We start from the raw sequence: 20598 nt of genomic DNA on the forward strand, positions 1-20598 counted from the left end.
TATTGTACTTTGGGATCCATTATCCTCAGCTAGCCAAGGATCCTGGATCCTCCCAATCAAGAAGTACATTCAAACTGGAGAGATCCCAGCTATGGAGAATCCGAAATCCTTCAAACTCAAGGTATCACAATATATTTTATTAGATGATATACTATACAGAAAATCTATTGCAGGTCCATACTTAAGGTGCATAGAGGATCCTGTAATCCAAGAAGTACTCAAAGACTTTCACGAAGGTGATTGCGGCAACCACACAGGGGGGAAGAGCATTATTCTCCAAGATACTTAGGACTAGGTACTTATGGACGACGATGAAGAAGGATGCAATGGAGTACTAAAAGAAGTGTGACGCTTGCCAAAGTCATGCAAATATCATCGGCCAGCAGAACCAATGTATCCTATATCCTCTTCATGGCCTTTCATGAAATGGGGAATGGACGTTGTTGGTAAACTACCAAAGGCACCTGGTGAAAAAGTATTCATACTTGCAATGACTGATTACTTTTCAAAATGGATAGAGGCAAAAGCTTTTGTTCAGGTTCGCGAAAAAGAGGTGATATCCTTCATTAAAAGAAATATTATTACTAGATTTGGTATTCCCAGTTTATCGGGAAAAGAACCACTAACTTTTATGACAGTTGGGGCATCAAGATGATTACATCTACTCCAATGCACCCTCAAGCTAATGGCCAAGCAGAGTCAAGCAATAAGATCATCATCAACAACTTGAAAAAGAAGCTAGGATCCAGAAAAAGAAATTGGGCTGAAGAGCTACCTTATGTTCTTTGGGCTGACAGGACAACACCTAAGAATGCAACGGGCCAAACACCCTTCTCATTAGTGTTTGGGTCAGAAGCAGTTATCCCTACAGAAATGGTGGTGCCAATAGCCAGAACAAGCATCCGTGATCCTGAGTTCAATGAAGAAATCCTTTTTGAAGACTTGGATACTGTTGAAGAACTCAGAGACCTAGCAAAGATCAGAATGGCAGCTTATCAACAAAGGGTAGCCGAGGAATACAACAAGAACATCAGGATTAGAAGATTTCACGAGGGAGATTTAGTTTTGAGGAAAGTCTTTCAAAACACAACCAATCCGGCTGATGGGAAGTTAGCACCCAAATGAGAAGGTCCTTATTTGATCGAGTCTGAGGCAGGAAAGGGGGCATATCATTTGCTCACTATGGAAGGCAACACGTTACCAAGAGCATGGAATGCTATCCACCTCAAGAAATACTTTTTCTGATCAGGATCAAGTATCCTCTAAGGATTGAGTATCCTTAAAGGATCAAGGATCCCCAAAATTGGTAATATCTATCTGATCATTTATCCTTTTAATTTCTTATTACTTATTTAAGGATAACGTATTCTTAACATTTTTGTTTCTTCCAAGTTTTAAGTATCAATGCAGGATATTAATAAGATGTGTAATAGTCAAGAGGTTGGCCACCTCTCCTTTACATTTAAGGTAATATGCTATTTCCCTTGGCCTAGCCCATGATTGGGTATGACCCCCGATGGTCATATCCCTAAGGTTTAAAGGTTTTCACCTTTCTTTTAAATTAGAGTTTCTACACTCTCGCCTGGAGCGCACGCTATCCAACGTACAGTCCGGGGCAGCGGGACCAGTACACGCCTAGTGGCTGACAATTTCGTTGCTTTTGGCTATATGGAGGATCCTACGATTTATGATAAACGTACCATACCACCGGTTAATAACATTTTCACATTATCTTACGTTTGGGCTAAATCCCGGTTTGGGCAAGTCCCCAGTTAACATCCGTATTTGGGCTTGTCCCCAGTTTCACGGGCTTGTCCCCAGTACACGGGCTTGTCCTCAGTTGCACGGGCTTGTCCCCAGTATTTTATGGGCTTGTCCCCAGCTTAATGGGTTTAATCCCAGTTAACATTATAAGTTGTTTGCAACAGAGTTTCTAAGTTCATTGTGAATATCAAGACTTATGGATTCAAAATCCTTAAATTGCTTCTACCAGGATCACAGAAGGATCATTACTTATGGTAACCTAGGTCTAATTAGACCTTATGGTATGATTTCTGATTGTCAATTTACCTTTATTTGTCTAAGATCTTTGTAATCCCTTTTACTTAAGGATTTAAGATCATTAAATTATTTTTGCAAGGATATTCTATCCTAAAATTTATTCTTTAAAAATATCATATCCTAAATATTTTTCGTAAGGATAGTTTATCCTAAAATCTTTTGTTCAAGATTATTTTTCAAAACTTTCAATAAAGCTAAAGAGATATCAAACAAACTTTTGAAATAATAGATAACAAGCAGATAGTTCAAAGTTTAATATTATTAAGCATAATTCACCTGGACTTACAAAAATCTTTAACCCGGATTTCACCATACAAAAGATGGACCATCCACCCGGGTTAAACAGGTGTTACTAATTGTTTTTAAGTGCAGGAAAATAAAAGTCAAAGGTACTAAAGGCTTCATCCACACAAACAGAGAATCCATCCACCTTCGGTACCCCTGAAAATTGTGTTGAGGATCAGTGATCCTTAAACCCTACTTACTATTGTTTATTACAAGCCAAATTATCCATAAAAACATCAACACAAACAAAAAAGTGGACTCGGGCCTTGTCTTTTATATCTTTCATCGCCCACTTATGCTACGTCTTCACCCTCTGCAGCACCTTCTCCTTCACCGGCTTCAGCCACCTCCTTGACACCACTAGTCCCAGCCTCGTTTTCCTCTGCCATCTCCTCATCATCTTCGCCACCAAGAGCCTCCAGGGCAGGCTTCCACTTTTTCACGTCCTAGGTCGTCTTATCGAAAGCAGGTTCACCGGCCTCCTTCGCCATCTTGATCCGTGCTTGAAACACCGACCTAGCGGCCCACATCTTAGCCTCGTCTGTAGCCTGCTTCACTGCCTCTTGGTGCTGAGTTTCCGCTAAGGATAGCTGATCCTCCAACTGTTTTTTGTCCTTGGAAAGTTGGATCTTGGCTTTGTCCTTGGCAACCACGGCTTTCCCTAGCCCTGACAGCTTCTCACTCATCTGGCTGATGACTTTTTCATAATGCTCTTTGAAGGCATTCATAGCCTGTATACAACCATGTAATCAGGGTTAGAAGGATATTGGATCCTAAAATTCAAAATATCAGGATACAGGATACTTACAGAGAGGACTGTGTCATAATGGGTTTCGGGATCGGAGGACCTCTTTCTTTTAGAAGCAGCGGACTTAGCTCTGGTCGTTGCAATCTTGGGCTCGGAACTGGTTGCTGCCTTTAAAGCTTCTTTCTTGATGTTCGGGGAGGTGACCATACAATCAATGTCTTCTAAGGAAAACTTGCTAGCTGATTTCTGGGATTTCTTGGCGCCTACAAATGATAAGTTAACAAATAAGTATTCTAACTAATATTATATACCTTAAAGTTACTGTAATAAACTAACTTGACATACTGGAACCCGAGGAGATATCACAGAAAGCTTCAACAAAGCGGGCTTGAAAGGTTCTAACCTTGGTATCCAATGCAAGGAACCGTTTTGTTTTCTCTTCTGTACCAAGTAACTTACCCAAAGAAGCAAAGTTGTCCACTACAAACAAAGAGAAGATTCAGAGTTAAAATTATAGCATCAAAGATCCTACTATTTTCTAAGGATCCAGTATCCTACCCTTTCTAACCCACTTTGAAGGAAGGTCAATCCCCCCAGGTATGGAGTCACGTTTTACAAAGAAAAACTGGTTCCTCCAAAAGAGATCGTTTAAAGTCACTTTCAAGATCGGGTGGGGTTGTCGAGGCTTGGATTTCAAGAAGAAGCGGGCAGGACCATGGGTAGTAAGGGTGTATAGGTGTGAAAGCTCTGGGAGACCCAAGTCGATCTTTTGTTCCTCGGTGATTCTTTCTATAGTACTAAGAACTCGCCACACCATAGGCATAGCCTGAATATAGGATATGCCCGTGGAATCAAAAAAGCTTTGGGTAAAGGCAGGGAATGGATAGCGATAACTGATCAAGAAAGGAAAAGCCGGCATACAAACCCAGGTCTGAGAGTAAATGTCGCTTCGGATTCCGTCATCGTATGGACGGAACTCCGTTCCCGACGGAAACAATGTTCGGAGTTCGTCTATCTCGGGGTCTGTTAGCTTGCAGATTTCGATAGAAGGGTTCGCTATCAGATTTTGTGGTCGCATCTCAGATAGTCTAGACTCATCGGACACTTGGTCGGAATGGTGTGAAGGGGAAGAAGAAGAAGAAGACGAAACAGTAGACATTATTCCAAAGACAAATAAAATAAGAGAAGGAAGAGATGGATATCTGATGCGTCTCTTGGATATATGATTATAAGAAAGATATAAGGCGGCATATATAGGCGGTTATGATTATCTCAGGGGCCAAATGGTAAATATGTCTAGCGATCCGTCCCATCATCAAGTTTTCGTAGAAGTTTGAAATTCAAAATGACAGTTGTGTTCCACTATCACCCGCCATTTTGGGGGCAATTGTTAGGACTGATATTTTCTCTGCTGAGGATATATTATCCTTGAAGATATGTCTGGATCAGTTATCCTCCCAAAGAGCTCCAGAACCATGTCGAAGATCAAAGATCCTCTGAGGTTAGTATTATTAACAATTGTGTAGGTTAATGTTCAATAGAAGTAACGGCTATGTGACTTGGTCCACCTTAAATCTTGCAACTTGGAAGCTACCAGCACGTGGTTAATGGACGTTGGAAGACTAGTGGGATAGTGGCGAATAGATAGGACTTATTGTTGTATTTATTTTCCATATATCAAGATAATATCGATGAGATATGACACTTGTATTCACACACACTCAGAGCAGAACTCACCATTCTCTCTATACACGTTAGCTACTACTGTAACATCGATCTAATCTCCACAACCTTTGTAACCATTTTTTGATATTAATAAACTAGTGATCGACGAGATGTCATCACCCGGGGTTTTTTTCTTTTGATCTGAACAAGGTCAAAAGGTTTTTCCTCGCAACAAATCACTGTGTTCACTCCATTTTCGTTCATATAATTGTTATTGTTATCGTAGCACTAGACCTCACATTAACAGATTTGGATACATTATCCTTAGCTGATTTTTATCCAAAACACATACACTGTCCGATGTAACGTTTACTCTCAGACCTAGGTGTGCTTTCCGTCTTGCCCTTTTCTCATTGGTTACACATACCTGTTTCCTCCTTTCACACAGAGTTTCTTTGAATCTACCGGCATGTCGTACATTAAAGCTATGCCCATGATTTGGCGTGTTTTAGGCACCATTGAAAGAATCATTGAGGAAGAAAAGATTGATTTTGGCATCCAGGAATTGTCTCATCTTTATACCCTAACTACCCACGGTTCAAACCGGTTTTTACTAAATCTAAACCTCGTCAACCCAATCCAATCTCAAAAGTAACCCTAAACGATTCCTTCTGGAGGAATCAATTTTTCTTTGTGAATCGAGACTCCATACCCGGTGGGACTGATTTACCTTTGACTTGGGTTAAGAAGGGTAGGATCCTAGATCCTTAACAAAGATACAATCCGTGATAACTGATCCAACTGTGACTTTTTTTTCTTTGTTATTTGCAGTTGAGAACTTTGCTTCCCGGGCCAAGTTACCTGGAACAGACGAACAAAACAAAAAAAGATTTCTAGCTCTGGATCCTGAGGTTAGGACCTTCCAAGCCAGGTTTGTCGAAGCTTTCTGTGAGATCTCTTCAGACTCCAAAATGTCAAGTAAGATTTTTCTATATATATAAATTAAACAAAGTAAAATAGAGTACTTATCTGTGGATTTGTCCCTGCAGGTGCTCAAAAATCCCAGAAATCTACCAACAAGTTCTCCTTGGAGGATATTGACAACATGATTACTCCCCGAAGTATCAAGAAGGAAGCTTTAAAGGAAGCAGCAACTTCCAAGCCAAAGACCACGACTACCATAGCCAAGTCAGCAGAATCCAAGAGAAAGAGATCTTCTGAGCCTGAGACCCACTTTGACACGATCCTCACTGTAAGTATCCTATATCCTGATGTCTTGAATTTGAGGATCCAAAGGTCACTATAACAAGATTGTGAGCTAAATGAGCGAGAGCCTTTCGGGGATGGGAAGTGCAGCGGTCGCAAAGAATAAGGCCATGGCTCAGCTCACCAAGGATAAGAAGCGGTTGGAGGATCGGTTATCCACCGTCGAAGCCCAACACCAAGAATAGGTGAAGCAGGCCACCGAAGAGGCAAAATATGGGCTTCCAGGTCGGTGCTGCAGGCAAGGATCAAGATGGCGACAGAAGCCAGTGATCCTGCTTTTGATAAAGTTGTCTGGGATGTGAAGAAGTGGAAGGTGGCTTTGGTGGCTTTAGGTGGTGAAGAGGATGTGGAGATGCCGGACGGGAACGAAGCTGGAACCGGCGGAGTCAAGGAGGTGGTAGAGACTGAGGAAGGAACAGATGCAGCAGAAGGTGAGGAGGCTGAATGAATGGGCGATGAAGGATAATGAAGACAAGGCCTGAGCCCATTCTTGTTTTTTTTATTGATGTTTTTATGGATAATGTGGTTGTAATGGATAATAGTAATTAGGTTGAAGGATCAATGATCCTTAAGACAATTTTAAGGGGTGGCAAAGGTGGATGGGTCCTCTGTTTGTGGGGATGAAGCCTTTGGTGCCCCTGTTTTCTTTATTTTTCTACACTCAATGAACGGTTAGTAACACCTGCTTAACCCGGGTGGATGGTTCATCTTTTGTATGGTGAAATCCGGGTTAAAGATTTTGGATAAGTCCAGATGACTTATGATTAATAATAATCTAAAAATTTTGACTATTTGCTTTATTGAAAGTTTTAAGAAATAATCTTGAGTAAAAATATTAGGATAGAATATCCTTGTGAAAAATAATTTAAAGATTTTAAATCCTTAAGCAAAAAGATTTATAAAAATCTCAACCAAATAAACATAAACTGAGAAGTAGAAATCATACCATAAGATGTAAGTAGATCTAAGTTACCATAAGTGTTAAACCTTCTGTAATCTTTGTAAAAATAAATTAAGGAACTTGAATCCAGAAGCGTTGATCCTTCTGTGATCCTCATAAGTGAACTTAGGATATCTGTTACAAATAACTCATAAAATCAATTGGGATTAAACCCGTTATACTGGGGACAAGCCCAAATAACAAACTGGGGACAAGCCCGTGTAACTGGGGACAAGCCCGAAAACTGGTGACAAGCCCGTGAACTAGGGACAAGCCCAAAAACTGGGGACTAGCCCAAGATACGGATGTTAACTGGGGACTCTCCCAGCCCGGGATTTAGCCCAAACGTGAGATAAAATGAAAATGTTATAAACCGGTGGTATGGTACGTCTACCATAAATCGTAGGATCCTCCATATAGCCGAAGACAACGAAATTGTCAGCCACTAAGCGTGTACTGGTCCCGCTGCCCCGGACTATACGTTGGATAGCATGCGCTCCAAGCGAGAGTGTAGAAACTCTAATTTATAAGAAAGGTGAAAACCTTTAAACCTTGGAAGATATGACCATCGGGTCATACCTTAATCGTGGGCTAGGCCAAGGGAAATAGTATGATACCTTAAATGTGAAGGAGAGGTGGCCAACCTCTTGATCATTGAATATCTTAATAATATCCTGCAGTATTACTTAAAACTTAGAAAAATAATCGTTAAGAATATGTTATCCTTAAACTAATAAAAATCTTAAATGAATAAATGATCAAATAGATATTACCAATTTTAGTATCCTTGATTCTTTAAGGATACTCGATCCTCAGAAGATACTTGATCCTTATCAGAAAAAATACTTCTTAAGGTGGATAGCATTCCATGCTCTTGGTAACCTGCTGCCTTCCATAGTAAGCAAATGATATCCACCCTTTCCTACTTTCGACTCAATTAGATAAGGACCTTCCCACTTGGGTGCTAGCTTTCCATCAGCTAGATTGGTTATATTCTGGAAGGCTTTCCTCAAGACCAAATCTCCTTCTTGGAATCTTATGATCCTTATACTCTTGTTGTATACCCAAGCTACCCTTTGTAGATATGCCGTCATTCTGATTTTGGCTAGGTCTCTGAGTTCTTCAACAGTATCTAAGTCTTCGAAAAGGATTTATTTTAGCCTCAGGATCACGGATGCTTGTTCTGGCTGTAGGAACCACCATCTCTGGAGGTATTTCTGTTTCTGATTCAAACACCAATGAGAAGGGTGTTTGGCCTGTTGCATTCTTGGGTGTTGTCCTGTCAGCCCAAAGAACATAAGGTAGCTCTTCGGCCCACTTTCTTTTCTTGGATCCTAGTTTCTTCTTTAAATTGTTGATGATTATCTTATTAATCGATTCCGCCTGGCCATTAGCTTTAGGATTCACTGGAGTAGAGGTAATCATCTTGATGCCCCAGCTGTCACAAAAGTTAGTGGTTCTTTTCCCGATAAACTGGGAACCATTGTCACAAATAATTTCTGATTGAATGCCAAATCTAGTAATAATATTTCATTTAATGAAGGATATCACCTCTTTTTCGCGGACTTGAACAAAAGCTTCTACTTCTATCCACTTTGAAAAGTAGCCAGTCATTGCAAGATTAATACTTTTCCTCCTGGTGCCTTAGGCAGCTTACCCACAATATCTATACCCCACTTCATGAAAGGCCATGATGAGAATATAGGATACATAGGTTCTGCTGGTTGATGTAGGATGTTCCCATACCTTTGGCAAGCATAACAATTCTTTATGTATTCCATGGCGTCTCTCTTCATAGTTGGCCAGAAGTATCCTGTTCTTAGAATCCTAGAAAACAGAGCTCTACCTCCAGTGTGATTACCACAATCTCTTTCGTGAAAGTCTTTGAGAACCTCTTGAATTTCAGGATCCTCGATACACCTCAAGTATGGACCTGCAAGAGATTTCCTATATAGAATATCATGTAATAAAATGTATTGTGATACCTTAAGTTTGAAGGACTTTGGATTCTCTGTCGCTGGAATTTCTCAATTTTGGATGTGCTTCTTAATTGGGAGGATCCATGATCCTTGACTATATGAGGATGATGGATCCCAAAGTACCATTTGTTTGTCAGTTGTTATATCTCCAACTTCTTGTTCTCCTATTGCTGGCGAGAGTATATGGATGATTGGGATCTTCGTGTCTTCTGGAATCTTCAAAGATAAGGCTAAATTTGCTAAAGCATCTGCCGCAGCGTTTTCTTCCATTGGTACCTGATCAATACTAAAAAACTTTTATTTTTCACCTTTAACAGCATATGAGCCATTAAAATGGTTAGCTATCAACAATGAATCTATATATACTTGAAGATACCTGATCCTCATGCTTTTAGCTAATTGCAAACTTGTGATCAAAGCTTCATATTCTGCTTCATTATTTGTTGCTTGGAACTCACAGGCTATAGACTGGGGTAATATATCCCCATGTGGCGATTTCAGCAGGATACCTAATCATGTTCCTCTTACATTGGATGCTCCATATGGGAAGAGGATCCAAGGATCCTTGGTTTCTTCTAGTTGTTGGGCTTCTAAATCAGCTTCCTTTTGCATGTCACTGCTGAAATCATCCACAAAGTCTGCTAGTGCTTGTTATTTAATGGTTGTTCTGTGCTCATACTGAATATCATATGCACTCAGCTTCACAACCCATTTGGCCATCCTTCCTGACAATTCTGGTTTTCTAAGCACATTCTTAACAAGATAATTAGTTCTCAAAATAATAGTATGTATTTCAAAGTAATGTCTCAATTTAGTAGAAGCCATAATAAGTGAAATAATTATTTTTTCTAAATGAGAATACATGGCTTTCGCATCTAAAAGACTTTTACTTACATAATAAACGGGATGCTGTTCACCTTCGTGATCCTTCACGAGGACGGCACTTACTGCATTTCCTGAAACAGCTAGGTACAAATATAAGGATTCTCCATCCACAGGCTTCATCAAAGCTGGTGCTGAGGATAAGTAATCCTTTAAGGCTTTAAGTGCAACTTCATGCTTCTCCGTCCACTCGAACTTCTTATTCTTCCTAAGGATGTCATAGAAGTCTTTGCACTTCTCCGAGGACCTGGAAATGAATCTATTGAAAGCAGTTATTCTCCTCATCAATCTTTGGACATCCTTAGCGTTCATAGGAGACTTCAAGTTGATGATGGCTTCTATCTGCTCGGGGCTCGCTTCTATTCCTCTCTTGGTCACCATGTATCCTAGAAATTTCTCAGCCTTAACACAAAAATGGCATTTTGACGGGTTCAGATTCATATTGTACTGATCCAGGATGTTGAAAAGCTTTTTCAAGATCTCTGAGGTGATCCTCTGCCCTTTTGATTTCACCACCATGTCATCTATGTAGACTTCCATAGTCTTGCCTGACTGATCCTTGAACATCATGTTGACTAATCTTTGATATGTTGTTCCTGTATTTCTTTGTCCGAATGGCATAGCAATATAACAGTATATGCCGATAGGAGTCATGAATGATGTATCCTCTTGATCAGATGGTTCCATTTGAATTTGTTGAAATCCAGAGGAAGCATCCATAAAGGTAAGCATCTCATGTCCTGCCGTTTCACCCACCATGAAGTCTATATGTGGTAATGGGAAAGGATCCTTGGGGCATGCCTTGTTTAAATCAGTAAAATCGACACACACCCTCCACTTTTCATTCTTTTTAGAAACAACAACCACATTTGCTAACCATCAGGATACTTAACCTCTCTGATCATACCGGCCTTAAGAAGTTTTTCAACTTCTTCTTGTATGATCGTGTTCCTCTCAGAAGCGAATTTCCTTCGCTTCTGATGGACGGGTTTAACAGATAAATCAAGGCCTAACTTGGGAGTAATTACCGCCTTAGAATTACCTGTCATGTCTGAATGTTTGAAGGAAAACGTGGACTTTCTTCGCTTTAGGAAGGATATTATATCCTCCTCGATCTCATTAGGGATATTGGATCCTATGAACACTTTCACATCTGGATCCTCAGGATCCAATAACACCTCTTTTATGTCTTTCTCCCGAGCTTCTAGCACGTCCCTAAGATGCTGCTGTGGTTGCTATGCTATCGTCTGTTTGGCTGTCGGCTTCATAGATGAAGAATAATAGTTCTTTGCTTCCACCTAATAACCATCTATCCTTAATACTCCCCAAGGAGTCAGTAGTTTGATGCGCTTATGGTAAGTAGAGGCTACTGCCTTCATCCCATGTAGCCAAGGCCTGCCCAAAATAACATTGCAACAAGATAGGTTATCAACAACACAGAATTTCTGGTAATAATTTAACCCTTCGATGTATATTGGGAGTTTAATTTCCCCCATTGTCTTATTTGTCTCGCCACTAAAACCGACTAGCACCGATGTCCTTGGGATGATCTTCGAGTATGGTATATTCATCTTCTGAAGCACATCGTGTTGGATGATATTGACCGAGATTCCACCATCGACTAGGATCCTGTGTACATAATGGTTAGCAATAAACAAAGTAACAATCAAACCGTCATGATGTGGATCCTGGATGTTTGATTTATCTTCTTCATCGAAGAAGATCCTTTTGTCAGTCTTCAAAGTGGTGGATATAACCGGTCGCTCCCCGTTATGCAACTTGGTCTCTTTGGCGAGTCTCTTAGCTACGGAGAAGGAAGTTCCACATATGTCTGAGCCACCGAAAATGAGTTGATCACTTGAGCGTCTAGTGGGGGCGGAGTTTATTTTTGAGGAACCTCTTCAGCATCCTGGATCCTCGACTTCTTTCTTCCCAACAGTTCCTTAAAATGGCCCTTGCTTAGGAAGTAACCAATTTTCCTCCTCAAACCGATGCAATCGTCCGTCATGTGGCCAAAATCCTCATGGAAAGCGCACCATTCGGATTTACCTCTGAAGGCCGTTGACTTCTAGTTCTTTTGGGGCCACCTTGCCTTCTCTCCTAGATCCTTCATGGCACAAATCAAGCCATGAGTATCCACAGAGAAGCAGTATTCATAGATGCTGGGGTAATCTTCATCATCATCTCCTTCTTCAACCGCTCGGACATTTTGATTGTTGAATTAGGAGTATGGCTTCAAGTTATTGTTTTTGAACGAGGATCCTTGTTCCTTGTCAGGAGATTCTTGCTTCGTTTGATCTCCTAACCGTTCTTGGATCATTTTGTCATCTTCTAACTGTATGAACCACAGTGCTCTGTTCCTTACTTCATCTAAAGACCAGCAAGGAGTCATCATAAGATCATCATAAAAGGGGAAGCCCCTCTGAAGTCCCATCTTGAATGCTTCAACAGCAGTAGCCATATCAAGATTGGGGATTTCCAGGGCTTCCCTGCCAAACCTTGTAACAAAATCCCTAAGGGATTCATCACTAGGTTGGATAACTCAGTATAGATCACTAGTTAACTTCTCAAATTTCCTACTACAGGAAAATTGACTATTGAACAAGTTAACTAAACGAGAAAATAATGTAACAGAGTAAGGAGGGAGACTTAGCAGCAATTTGAGTGTAGTTCCTGTTAGTGTGGATCCAAAACCCTTGCACAGACAAGCCTCCTTGAGCCTCTCAGGAATTGGATTGATTTCCATCCTTTCCCTGTACTGAGCGACATGCTCCTCGGGATTAGTGGTCCCATCATAAGTTTTCACGTTGGGGGGTCTGAAATCGCTTTGGGATTTCGGCATCACAGATAGGTGGAGCGAATCGGGATAACTTGTGACTCCCTTCAGGTATTTCGGGGATCGGTCGGACCACCCCTGGTACACTGGATATCATATCCTTAAGCTTTTGCAGTTCCTTAGCCATAGATTGGTTATTACCTGTATCCTGCATGGAACCACAGTTAGCATTTAAGGATATAGGATCATGCGTGTTACCTCCTTGTTGTGTGAAGGTTGGTATTCTAGAAGAGTAGCTAAAGTATGAAGTGTCTGCTACAGGAGTTGGTCCATCAGTAGCGATAGTCTGCATGGGAATAATATATCCTTCATGGACCTCCAAAGACCTCGGATGTTGAGTTTCGAAGGATCCTTGATTCTGGAGGAAAGATCCTAGAGGTTGGAATTTGAAGGATCCTTTATTATATAATCTGAAGGATCTTGGTTGAAGGATCGATGATCCTTTCTGAAAAATTGAGGATCCTTGAGCTTGCTGACCCATGGAGCCCTGGTGAAGGATAGGTGATCCTTGCTGAAAGACGGAGGACCCCTGAGTTTGCTGACTCATGGATCCCGGTTGTAGGATAGATGATCCTTGCGTATGTTGAGCCAAGGATCCTGGAGTGGTAAAATCCGGCATCCTAGGCATTAGAGGAGTCTGATCCTCTGCCGGCCTCTTAGTCCTCTTGAGGTCTTTTATCTCCCGAAGGATCCTCTGGTTAGTCTTGTTCTGCTGCTCCATGTATGTTTTAACTTGTGAAAAAATAGCGGAAACATCATTGTTAGTATTGACCACCGAAGTGGCAACAGTAGTTTTCGAACTCTGGAAGAATGGTAGTTGTGTCTTGTTTCCAGCAGTAGTAGCCCTTGGTGCTCCCGTCAATGGAGGAGGCATCGGTGGCAAAGTTCTTGATGAAAGAGAAACCGAAGATTGCATGGTTGATAAAGCATAGATTGATTGAGAGGCCATTGAAAGTGATAAGGGTATGAAAGGTTGAATATTGATAGGGTATTTTCTAGATTATAGCACCAATTGCCTCACGGTGGGCGCCAAATTGTTTTGGTCAAAAATCGGCTAAGGATATTGTAACCAAATTATTTTTGTGAGGTTTAGTGCTAAGGTGACAATAATGAATATGTGAATACAATGGAGATGAACACCGTGATTTGTTGCGAGGAACAAATCGTCTATCACCACTTTATTAATCAAAAATCGGGTTACAAATGGTTGGCAGCTATGATCAGCAATTACAATGATGACTAAGGGTGTATCTAATGCTAGAATTACAGAGTAAATCATATGCTAGGTGGGTTGTGTTATGTGTTTTTCATAACTGATCAATAGCTTCAACATATACAAAAAAATAAGCTAACACAAAGTCCCATTTTCATGGCACTACTCCATTAACTCCTTCAACGTCTTTTGGCCACGTGCTGGGAGTCTCCAGTAGCGAAATATGAGGTAGACCACGTCTTATAGCCGTTACAACTGCTACATACAAGAGTACACATGAGAAACAATCGTTAGTAAATAATAAGTACTGAGGATCCTTGATCCTGACAGGATCTTATTAAGGATAACTTATCCAAGAACATATGCCAGGATAACGTATCCACAGTGTCAAATTTCTGTGCCCTAACAAGAAACATTACGCACATATTTTACAAATAAGAAAATTTCCTTGTACACTACATTTTTTGTTGTATTAATCAGATTACCTTGTTTATCAAGAATCAAAATATTTAGTACATGTTTGTTTGTAACTCTTGACAAAGCGGCGTATAGTCTATGTGAGAACACAGGTTCTTTCAAGTAAAAATATATATGTTGGTTATTTTTTTATTAAATTGGATATTTTTAATAATATTATACTAACAGAATTTTAATACGAAGTATAATACTAATTGAATTGGAAGATGATTGAGCATAATAAATTTGTTGTCACCAACGGATCTGTATTGAAATATTTCAACTTTTTTAATTTATTACAATTAAAAGTCATTTAATCAAGGAGTATATGAAAAAGTTGAAAGTATTACATAAGGAATGCAATTGGCAGGTATATGAAAAAGACATACAAACCTGTTTGCCATAGTTGTGAAAACGTTGATTATTGTATGAGTTAGCAAAGTACCACATGGTGTGTCTTATATATAATACTTGAAAATATTAGATAAAGAACGTTTTAAACTTTGAATACTAATCCCGTTATTAGTGATTATTTTAAGAAGAAGTTGCAATATTTAATTATGTTAATATATCTCTATCTCTATAATTATTTAAACAATTAAAAATCATGATTGTAGTTTCAAAATAATGAAATAATTCAGATTTATAGGAAACAAACATCTGATCAGATTAAATAAAAAAAAGTCGTAATTATAGATTAATCATATTAGACCATTAATTTCTTCATTAAAAAAATCTACCAAAAATAATCTAGTGATTTATATTTAGAGAAAATTGAAAAATCAAATCACTCACATTTATATTAGTTAAAAGTGTTAAATAATGAATATTTATAATTTGATACATATCAATGTGATTAGATAATTTCGTTTGGAAAAAGTTGTTGAAATAATGAACACCTAGTAAACCATGATTGTTTCCACACTTATATATGTATTAATAAGGGAAAAAACCATAATTTAATACTTGATTTTAAGGTTTAAAGTTAATAATTGTTCGTATGATTAGAGTTTTAGCAAGAAAATCAGGATTGAAAGTTTCCAAAGTTTCAGCTAAAGCTAATAATGGTTTTAATGTTAAGCCAAAATTCTCTTAATTTTAAAATTTTTAAATAAACTGAATTTAATGAAAATGTTTGCACATGAAGCAAAATATAGTCTAACAAAAACATTATTAATGAAAAAACAAATAACTAACAGTATCTTAGTTATGAAAAAAAAGATATATAATAAAAAGTTTTAAACAGCTAGTGGTGGAGGGACTGGATTGGAAAAAAGAACGATTCTAGTTGTAAGATATCTAATAAAATCGTCGCTGGAATTGAGATATTATTCAAAAAGAAAGATCTCATATATCTGGAGTCTGTCTTTGTATATTATAGGGATGATCCGAAGGTACAGAATGTATCGTCAAATATTCAATATGATTCCACGAGATCTTGTTTGGTTCAAGTAAGGGATTCTAGCATTGAAATTGTAGCTTTCTAAATAAACAAAGAATTCGAATTTTTAGGAAGCATGGTAAGTGAGTTGACCAAATTCAAATTTGTGTTTCTTGAGTTTATGTTTTTGAAAAAGGGTTAAAAAAATAGGTGAGAATGACTGAGGGAGTGACAAGTGAGTAGTCTTTTATTATAATAGTAGATAATCTATTATTTAAAGAATCAAAATATATGAGTTTTCTAGATAGAGTTATTATACAACTAGTTTGAGGCATGTGTATTACACGGATAATTGTTGAAAATTTTAAACTTTGACCATTAAGTAAAATGCAGTCAACAAATTGATCATATATTGTTAATACAATTACAATTACAATTAAATTAAAATTACAGAAATTACATAACTAGAATTACACAAATATGTTTCAAATAGGTAAAAACTTCCTTTTAAACTACATTTGTGATTGTATTAGCAGGTATACATTGTTTATCAAAAATTAAAATTTTTAGTTTATGTCTGCTTGCAACTTTTAATAAAGTAACATATAGGTCTGCTTATAACTCTTGATATAGTTATATATAGCTGTCCGCGTGACAAATAAAGGTTCTCCAAATACATACCAACTCTAGATAAATGATAATATATATCCTTGATACTAATAAAAAAAATATTCAAACACATAAAATATCATAGCTTTAAATCAATTAATATGATGTCATTTGAGAACATCTCCTCATGTTTATAAAAAAACATGATTATCCCAAAACCATGTACATGAACTTTGATAATATAATTATCCTTAGAATCTTTACAATTTGAAATTGATTGATCATTATAAATTTGTTGTCATTAATATTATGTGTTTGACAAATCTTTAATTGACTTTATATTTTACAATTAAAAAATGTATAATCAAGCAACATAAAAACCAAAAATTTAAATACAACAAAATGATTTGTTTATTTCATATGAATGTAATTGCCATGAAAATGAAAAATACAAACTAACATTAAAACCATGTTCAAATAATAGTGACTATTCTGAGTTAAAAGAATATTAGAAGATTTAAAGATGCATAAAATGAATGTAGTGATTCTTATTTATAATCGTTGAAAATAGGGCTGCCACTTTTACCCGTAACATGAAACCCAATCCAAGAAAACCCGTACCTGAACCCAAACTAACCTGACCGAGAAACTCGAACCCAAGACAATACTAACCCGAACCTGAATCGAAGTAATTCGGGTTGGTTCTTGGGTCCGAATTCTAGGTTTCGGGTCAACCCGAAAACTTTTAGTTTTAAAATCATATGTATTTTGGGTATTAAAGACTAAGCTTTAGCCGCTGACGTTATCAGAATTTAGTTCAAATCGATTGTTCTCATTCCACATATTATGAATCGAATGTTTATTGATTATTATTTTAAATATAAACCATAATAAACACTTTAATTAACACTTCAAAATTCACTAATCGTCTCTTGTCAATCCATATGGAGAATACTTATTATATGTAGTAACGGATTTAGCTGGAATAAACCTATATTTTTAATGTCATATATTGAAATGACTAAAAAGATAAGGGCCATGAGGAGAGCTATGGTATTGACAAGTGACAAAAATGGTAGGCTTTCATTAGAATTGATAGATAGATGTATTAGTCGTTTTAAAAAATACATGCAGTTACATTTTATCCAACACTAAGATAAAAAAAATAAGGTTTGCTTAAGGAAGCTGATTTTGGAGGATAAATATAAAACAATTACATGAGCCGAAAGTTACGTACGTGCTAATCGCATTTGAACTTAAACTTGAACTTGAAAATTTGAAATAGCGGATATTATGGTTGGAGTTGGGTTTAGATTATATAAATATTCTTAATAATTTGAATGTTGGTTACATAATTCTTCCACACACGATTGCATTGAAGGTTTGAATCAGGAATTAATCCCGACTGATTTAAAGAAAATTTGATTCGTTGAAGAAAATATTATTGGCTATGTATTTTGCTGGAAATTACTTGAGAATTCGATCATCAATCGATTCTTTCTACGTTGCATGCGAAGCCTTTTCTGAACACTAGTTTTCATCCGTCCAATCCGAATCTGTTGCTGCTACTGCCACCGTCGTCTTCTACGTTTTCTGGTGCACTCAGTGGCGTCTGAATTAGGGTCTTCGGTGCCTCTCGACGATCCTGATGTTGTTGAAACTTGCCCTAATAATCATTACGTTCGGGTAAGATTCATTAATTGATATTAATATTAATTTGGTTTCAAATCGTATAATATATATATTAACTAACTGTTTTATTTCTTGCAGTATGATGAATTGCTGGGGAGGGGTGCCTTCAAGACAGTGTAAGCCTTAATTCCTTTTATTTATATTTGTATATTATATAATTATATTTTATTTTATTGTTACATAACAATACATATTATTATTATTATTATTATTATTATTATTATTATTATTCTGTTTAATATGGTATTTTTAGATACAAAGCATTTGATGAGATTAAAGGGATTGAAGTTGCATGGAACAAGATTATGTTAGATGATGGGGTCCACTCGCCTGAACAACTGGAGAGAGTTTATTCAGAGGTTCACTTGTTAAAAACGTTAAAACATGACAACATCATGAAGTCGTATGTTTCTTGGGTGGACGACAAGAACAAAACAATTAACGTAATAACTGAACTTTTTACCTCCGGGGATTTGAGACAGTAAGTTATTTTTCATTTAGTTTGTTATTTAGTGATACTATTATTTAAGTAGCGTTTGATCTTACAAGTTTATGTTTTACTTTGTGTTTAGATACCGCAAGAAACATAAGAGTGTCGATTTGAAGGCGATCAAGAACTGGGCCCGACAGATCCTTCAAGGCTTGGTTTATTTGCATGGTCACGAACCGCCTATTATTCACAGAGATTTAAAATGTAACAACATATTTGTGAACGGAAACCATGGTCAAGTGAAGATCGGAGATCTTGGATTTGCAACGTTAATGCTTCGTCCGACTGCCAAAATTTTGATTGGGAATTACTCATTTAGATCATGCATTCCAAAGTGTTACATATTTGATTTATAGCACAAGTTTTAATAATAGTTAATTGTTTACTGGATTGCAGGAACCCCTGAATTCATGGCTCCCGAGCTTTACGAAGAGGAATATAATGAACTTGTTGATATATATGCATTCGGGATGTGTATACTAGAGTTGATTACTTGTGAATATCCGTACAGTGAATGCAAAAATCACGGACAAATATATAAAAAAGTTATTAATGTAAGTTTTTGTTTAACTGATCACTTTTGTTATATCATTATATATATGATTTGGAATTGATTATCTAACTATCTGATTTCGGATTTGCAGGGGATAAAACCGGCTGCTCTTTCAAAAGTCAGAGATCCAGAAGTCAAAGCGTTTATAGAGAAGTGTTTGGTCCCGGTATCTCAAAGACCATCTGCAAAAGATCTTCTGAGCGATCCGTTCCTCGCCCCCGAAAGTATTAAAGAACATGATGCACACGAGCTGGTTGAAGTCAACTTGGTCAACCTGTCATCGTTTCCCATGGACGTTGACCATAACCTGGTTCAAGTCAACACTAGCAGCACATGCTTTCAGTCACTTGAGCTTCAGCGTCTCAGTGAGAGAAGTGACATCCGATTAAAAGGCGAAAGAAATGAAGAGGGCATTGTCATGTTAACCTTGAGAATAGACGATTTTAGCGGTAAGAACCATTCCCATTTGACCTATTTCTCTCTAGCTAAGTATTTTCTTATCTTTTGGTTACTAATGTTAACATTCGGTTGTTTAATGTGTTAACAGGTAGCGTGAGGAATATTGACTTCCCGTTTTCCCTTAATGCCGACACCGCTCATACAATAGCTCAAGAAATGGTTGAAGAACTCGACCTTTTGCATGAAGATGTGATTATTATCGCCGAGCTTATCGATGACATGATTATAAAACTTGTGCCAACATGGAAACCATTGCTCGAGACAACAATGTCTGGTTGTTCCATAGTTGTTCAAAACAGTCAAATCACATCTAGGCCCACAGCAGTTTTTGAGCCTGAAGACTACACTCTTGAAGGGCCTGATATCTCATCATTATTTACGTATTCAAGCGATCGGATGAAGAGCTCGGAAGTGTTCTCTTCCATGAAAACCACATCTAACGACTCTGTGCTGTGTGAAAATTATGATGTAAAAGATGTGTGTGAAGATCTGAAGAAAGAGATTGATTTAATTGAAGCCCGGTATCATTATTTGCAAAGCGAATTGAAGAAGAATAGAGAAGCGGCCATTGAAGATGCTAAGAGGAAATGGGACTTGAAAAAGAAGATGCCATTTTTCTGAGTTTGGAACACAAACTCTAACTTGTGTAGTTTTTTTTTAGTTCGTTGTACCAGTTACATTTATGTTGGTGACGAACGCAAACATGTATGGTTATTGTACGTTTTGCTAAAATATATTGCATAGATAGTGTTCTTACACATACATTTGAGTTATAATGCAACTGTGTGCTACATAATACAGAAAACATGCATGTATGTCCTGAATAAATTAAACCCAAGTTGCCATTGCCATATATCATTTAGTTGGCATTTGGGTTTTAATTACCTAGTGCAAGGGATTTTTTTACCAAAAATACAGCTTTGTCCTGCCAAAGTAATGCCTTTTATGCTAGATATCTTATGTGTCCATGTTCTTCATTGCATATTTTGCATCTTTTCCATAAGTAATGCCTTTTACGATAACCTAAAAACGCTGATGCATGTACAAAGGACCAAAGACAAATATTTCATGGCCTGTTTAGGT

General features: G+C 37.7%; 1 protein-coding gene across 1 annotated transcript; it reads left to right on the forward strand.

The window, feature by feature from the left end:
• Positions 1-6275: 6275 nt before the first annotated feature.
• Positions 6276-20136, forward strand: LOC143631101 (putative serine/threonine-protein kinase WNK10). The gene is made up of 8 exons (XM_077099952.1): positions 6276-6456; positions 17928-18007; positions 18092-18129; positions 18267-18494; positions 18586-18796; positions 18890-19057; positions 19148-19505; positions 19604-20136. The coding sequence occupies exons 1-8, from the start codon at positions 6276-6278 to the stop codon at positions 20134-20136; spliced, it is 1797 nt and encodes a 598-aa protein (XP_076956067.1).
• The last annotated feature ends 462 nt before the right edge of the window (positions 20137-20598 follow it).

Source organism: Bidens hawaiensis, unplaced genomic scaffold, assembly GCF_021521415.1.
Source record: "Bidens hawaiensis isolate Kalapana, Puna unplaced genomic scaffold, B.hawaiensis_p1.1 tig00005943_1, whole genome shotgun sequence".
NCBI classification, from domain to species: Eukaryota; Viridiplantae; Streptophyta; class Magnoliopsida; order Asterales; family Asteraceae; genus Bidens; species Bidens hawaiensis.

What these genes read in the sequence shown, in the direction of transcription:
- LOC143631101 (XM_077099952.1), top strand. Translation starts at nt 6,276, where the DNA reads ATGGCGACAGAAGCCAGTGATCCTGCTTTTGATAAAGTTGTCTGGGAT. An exon ending in TGCTTCGTCCGACTGCCAAA is followed by an intron (nt 18,797 to 18,889) that starts ATTTTGATTGGG and finishes TTAATTGTTTAC; the next exon opens with TGGATTGCAGGAACCCCTGA. An exon ending in TATATAAAAAAGTTATTAAT is followed by an intron (nt 19,058 to 19,147) that starts GTAAGTTTTTGT and finishes TCGGATTTGCAG; the next exon opens with GGGATAAAACCGGCTGCTCT.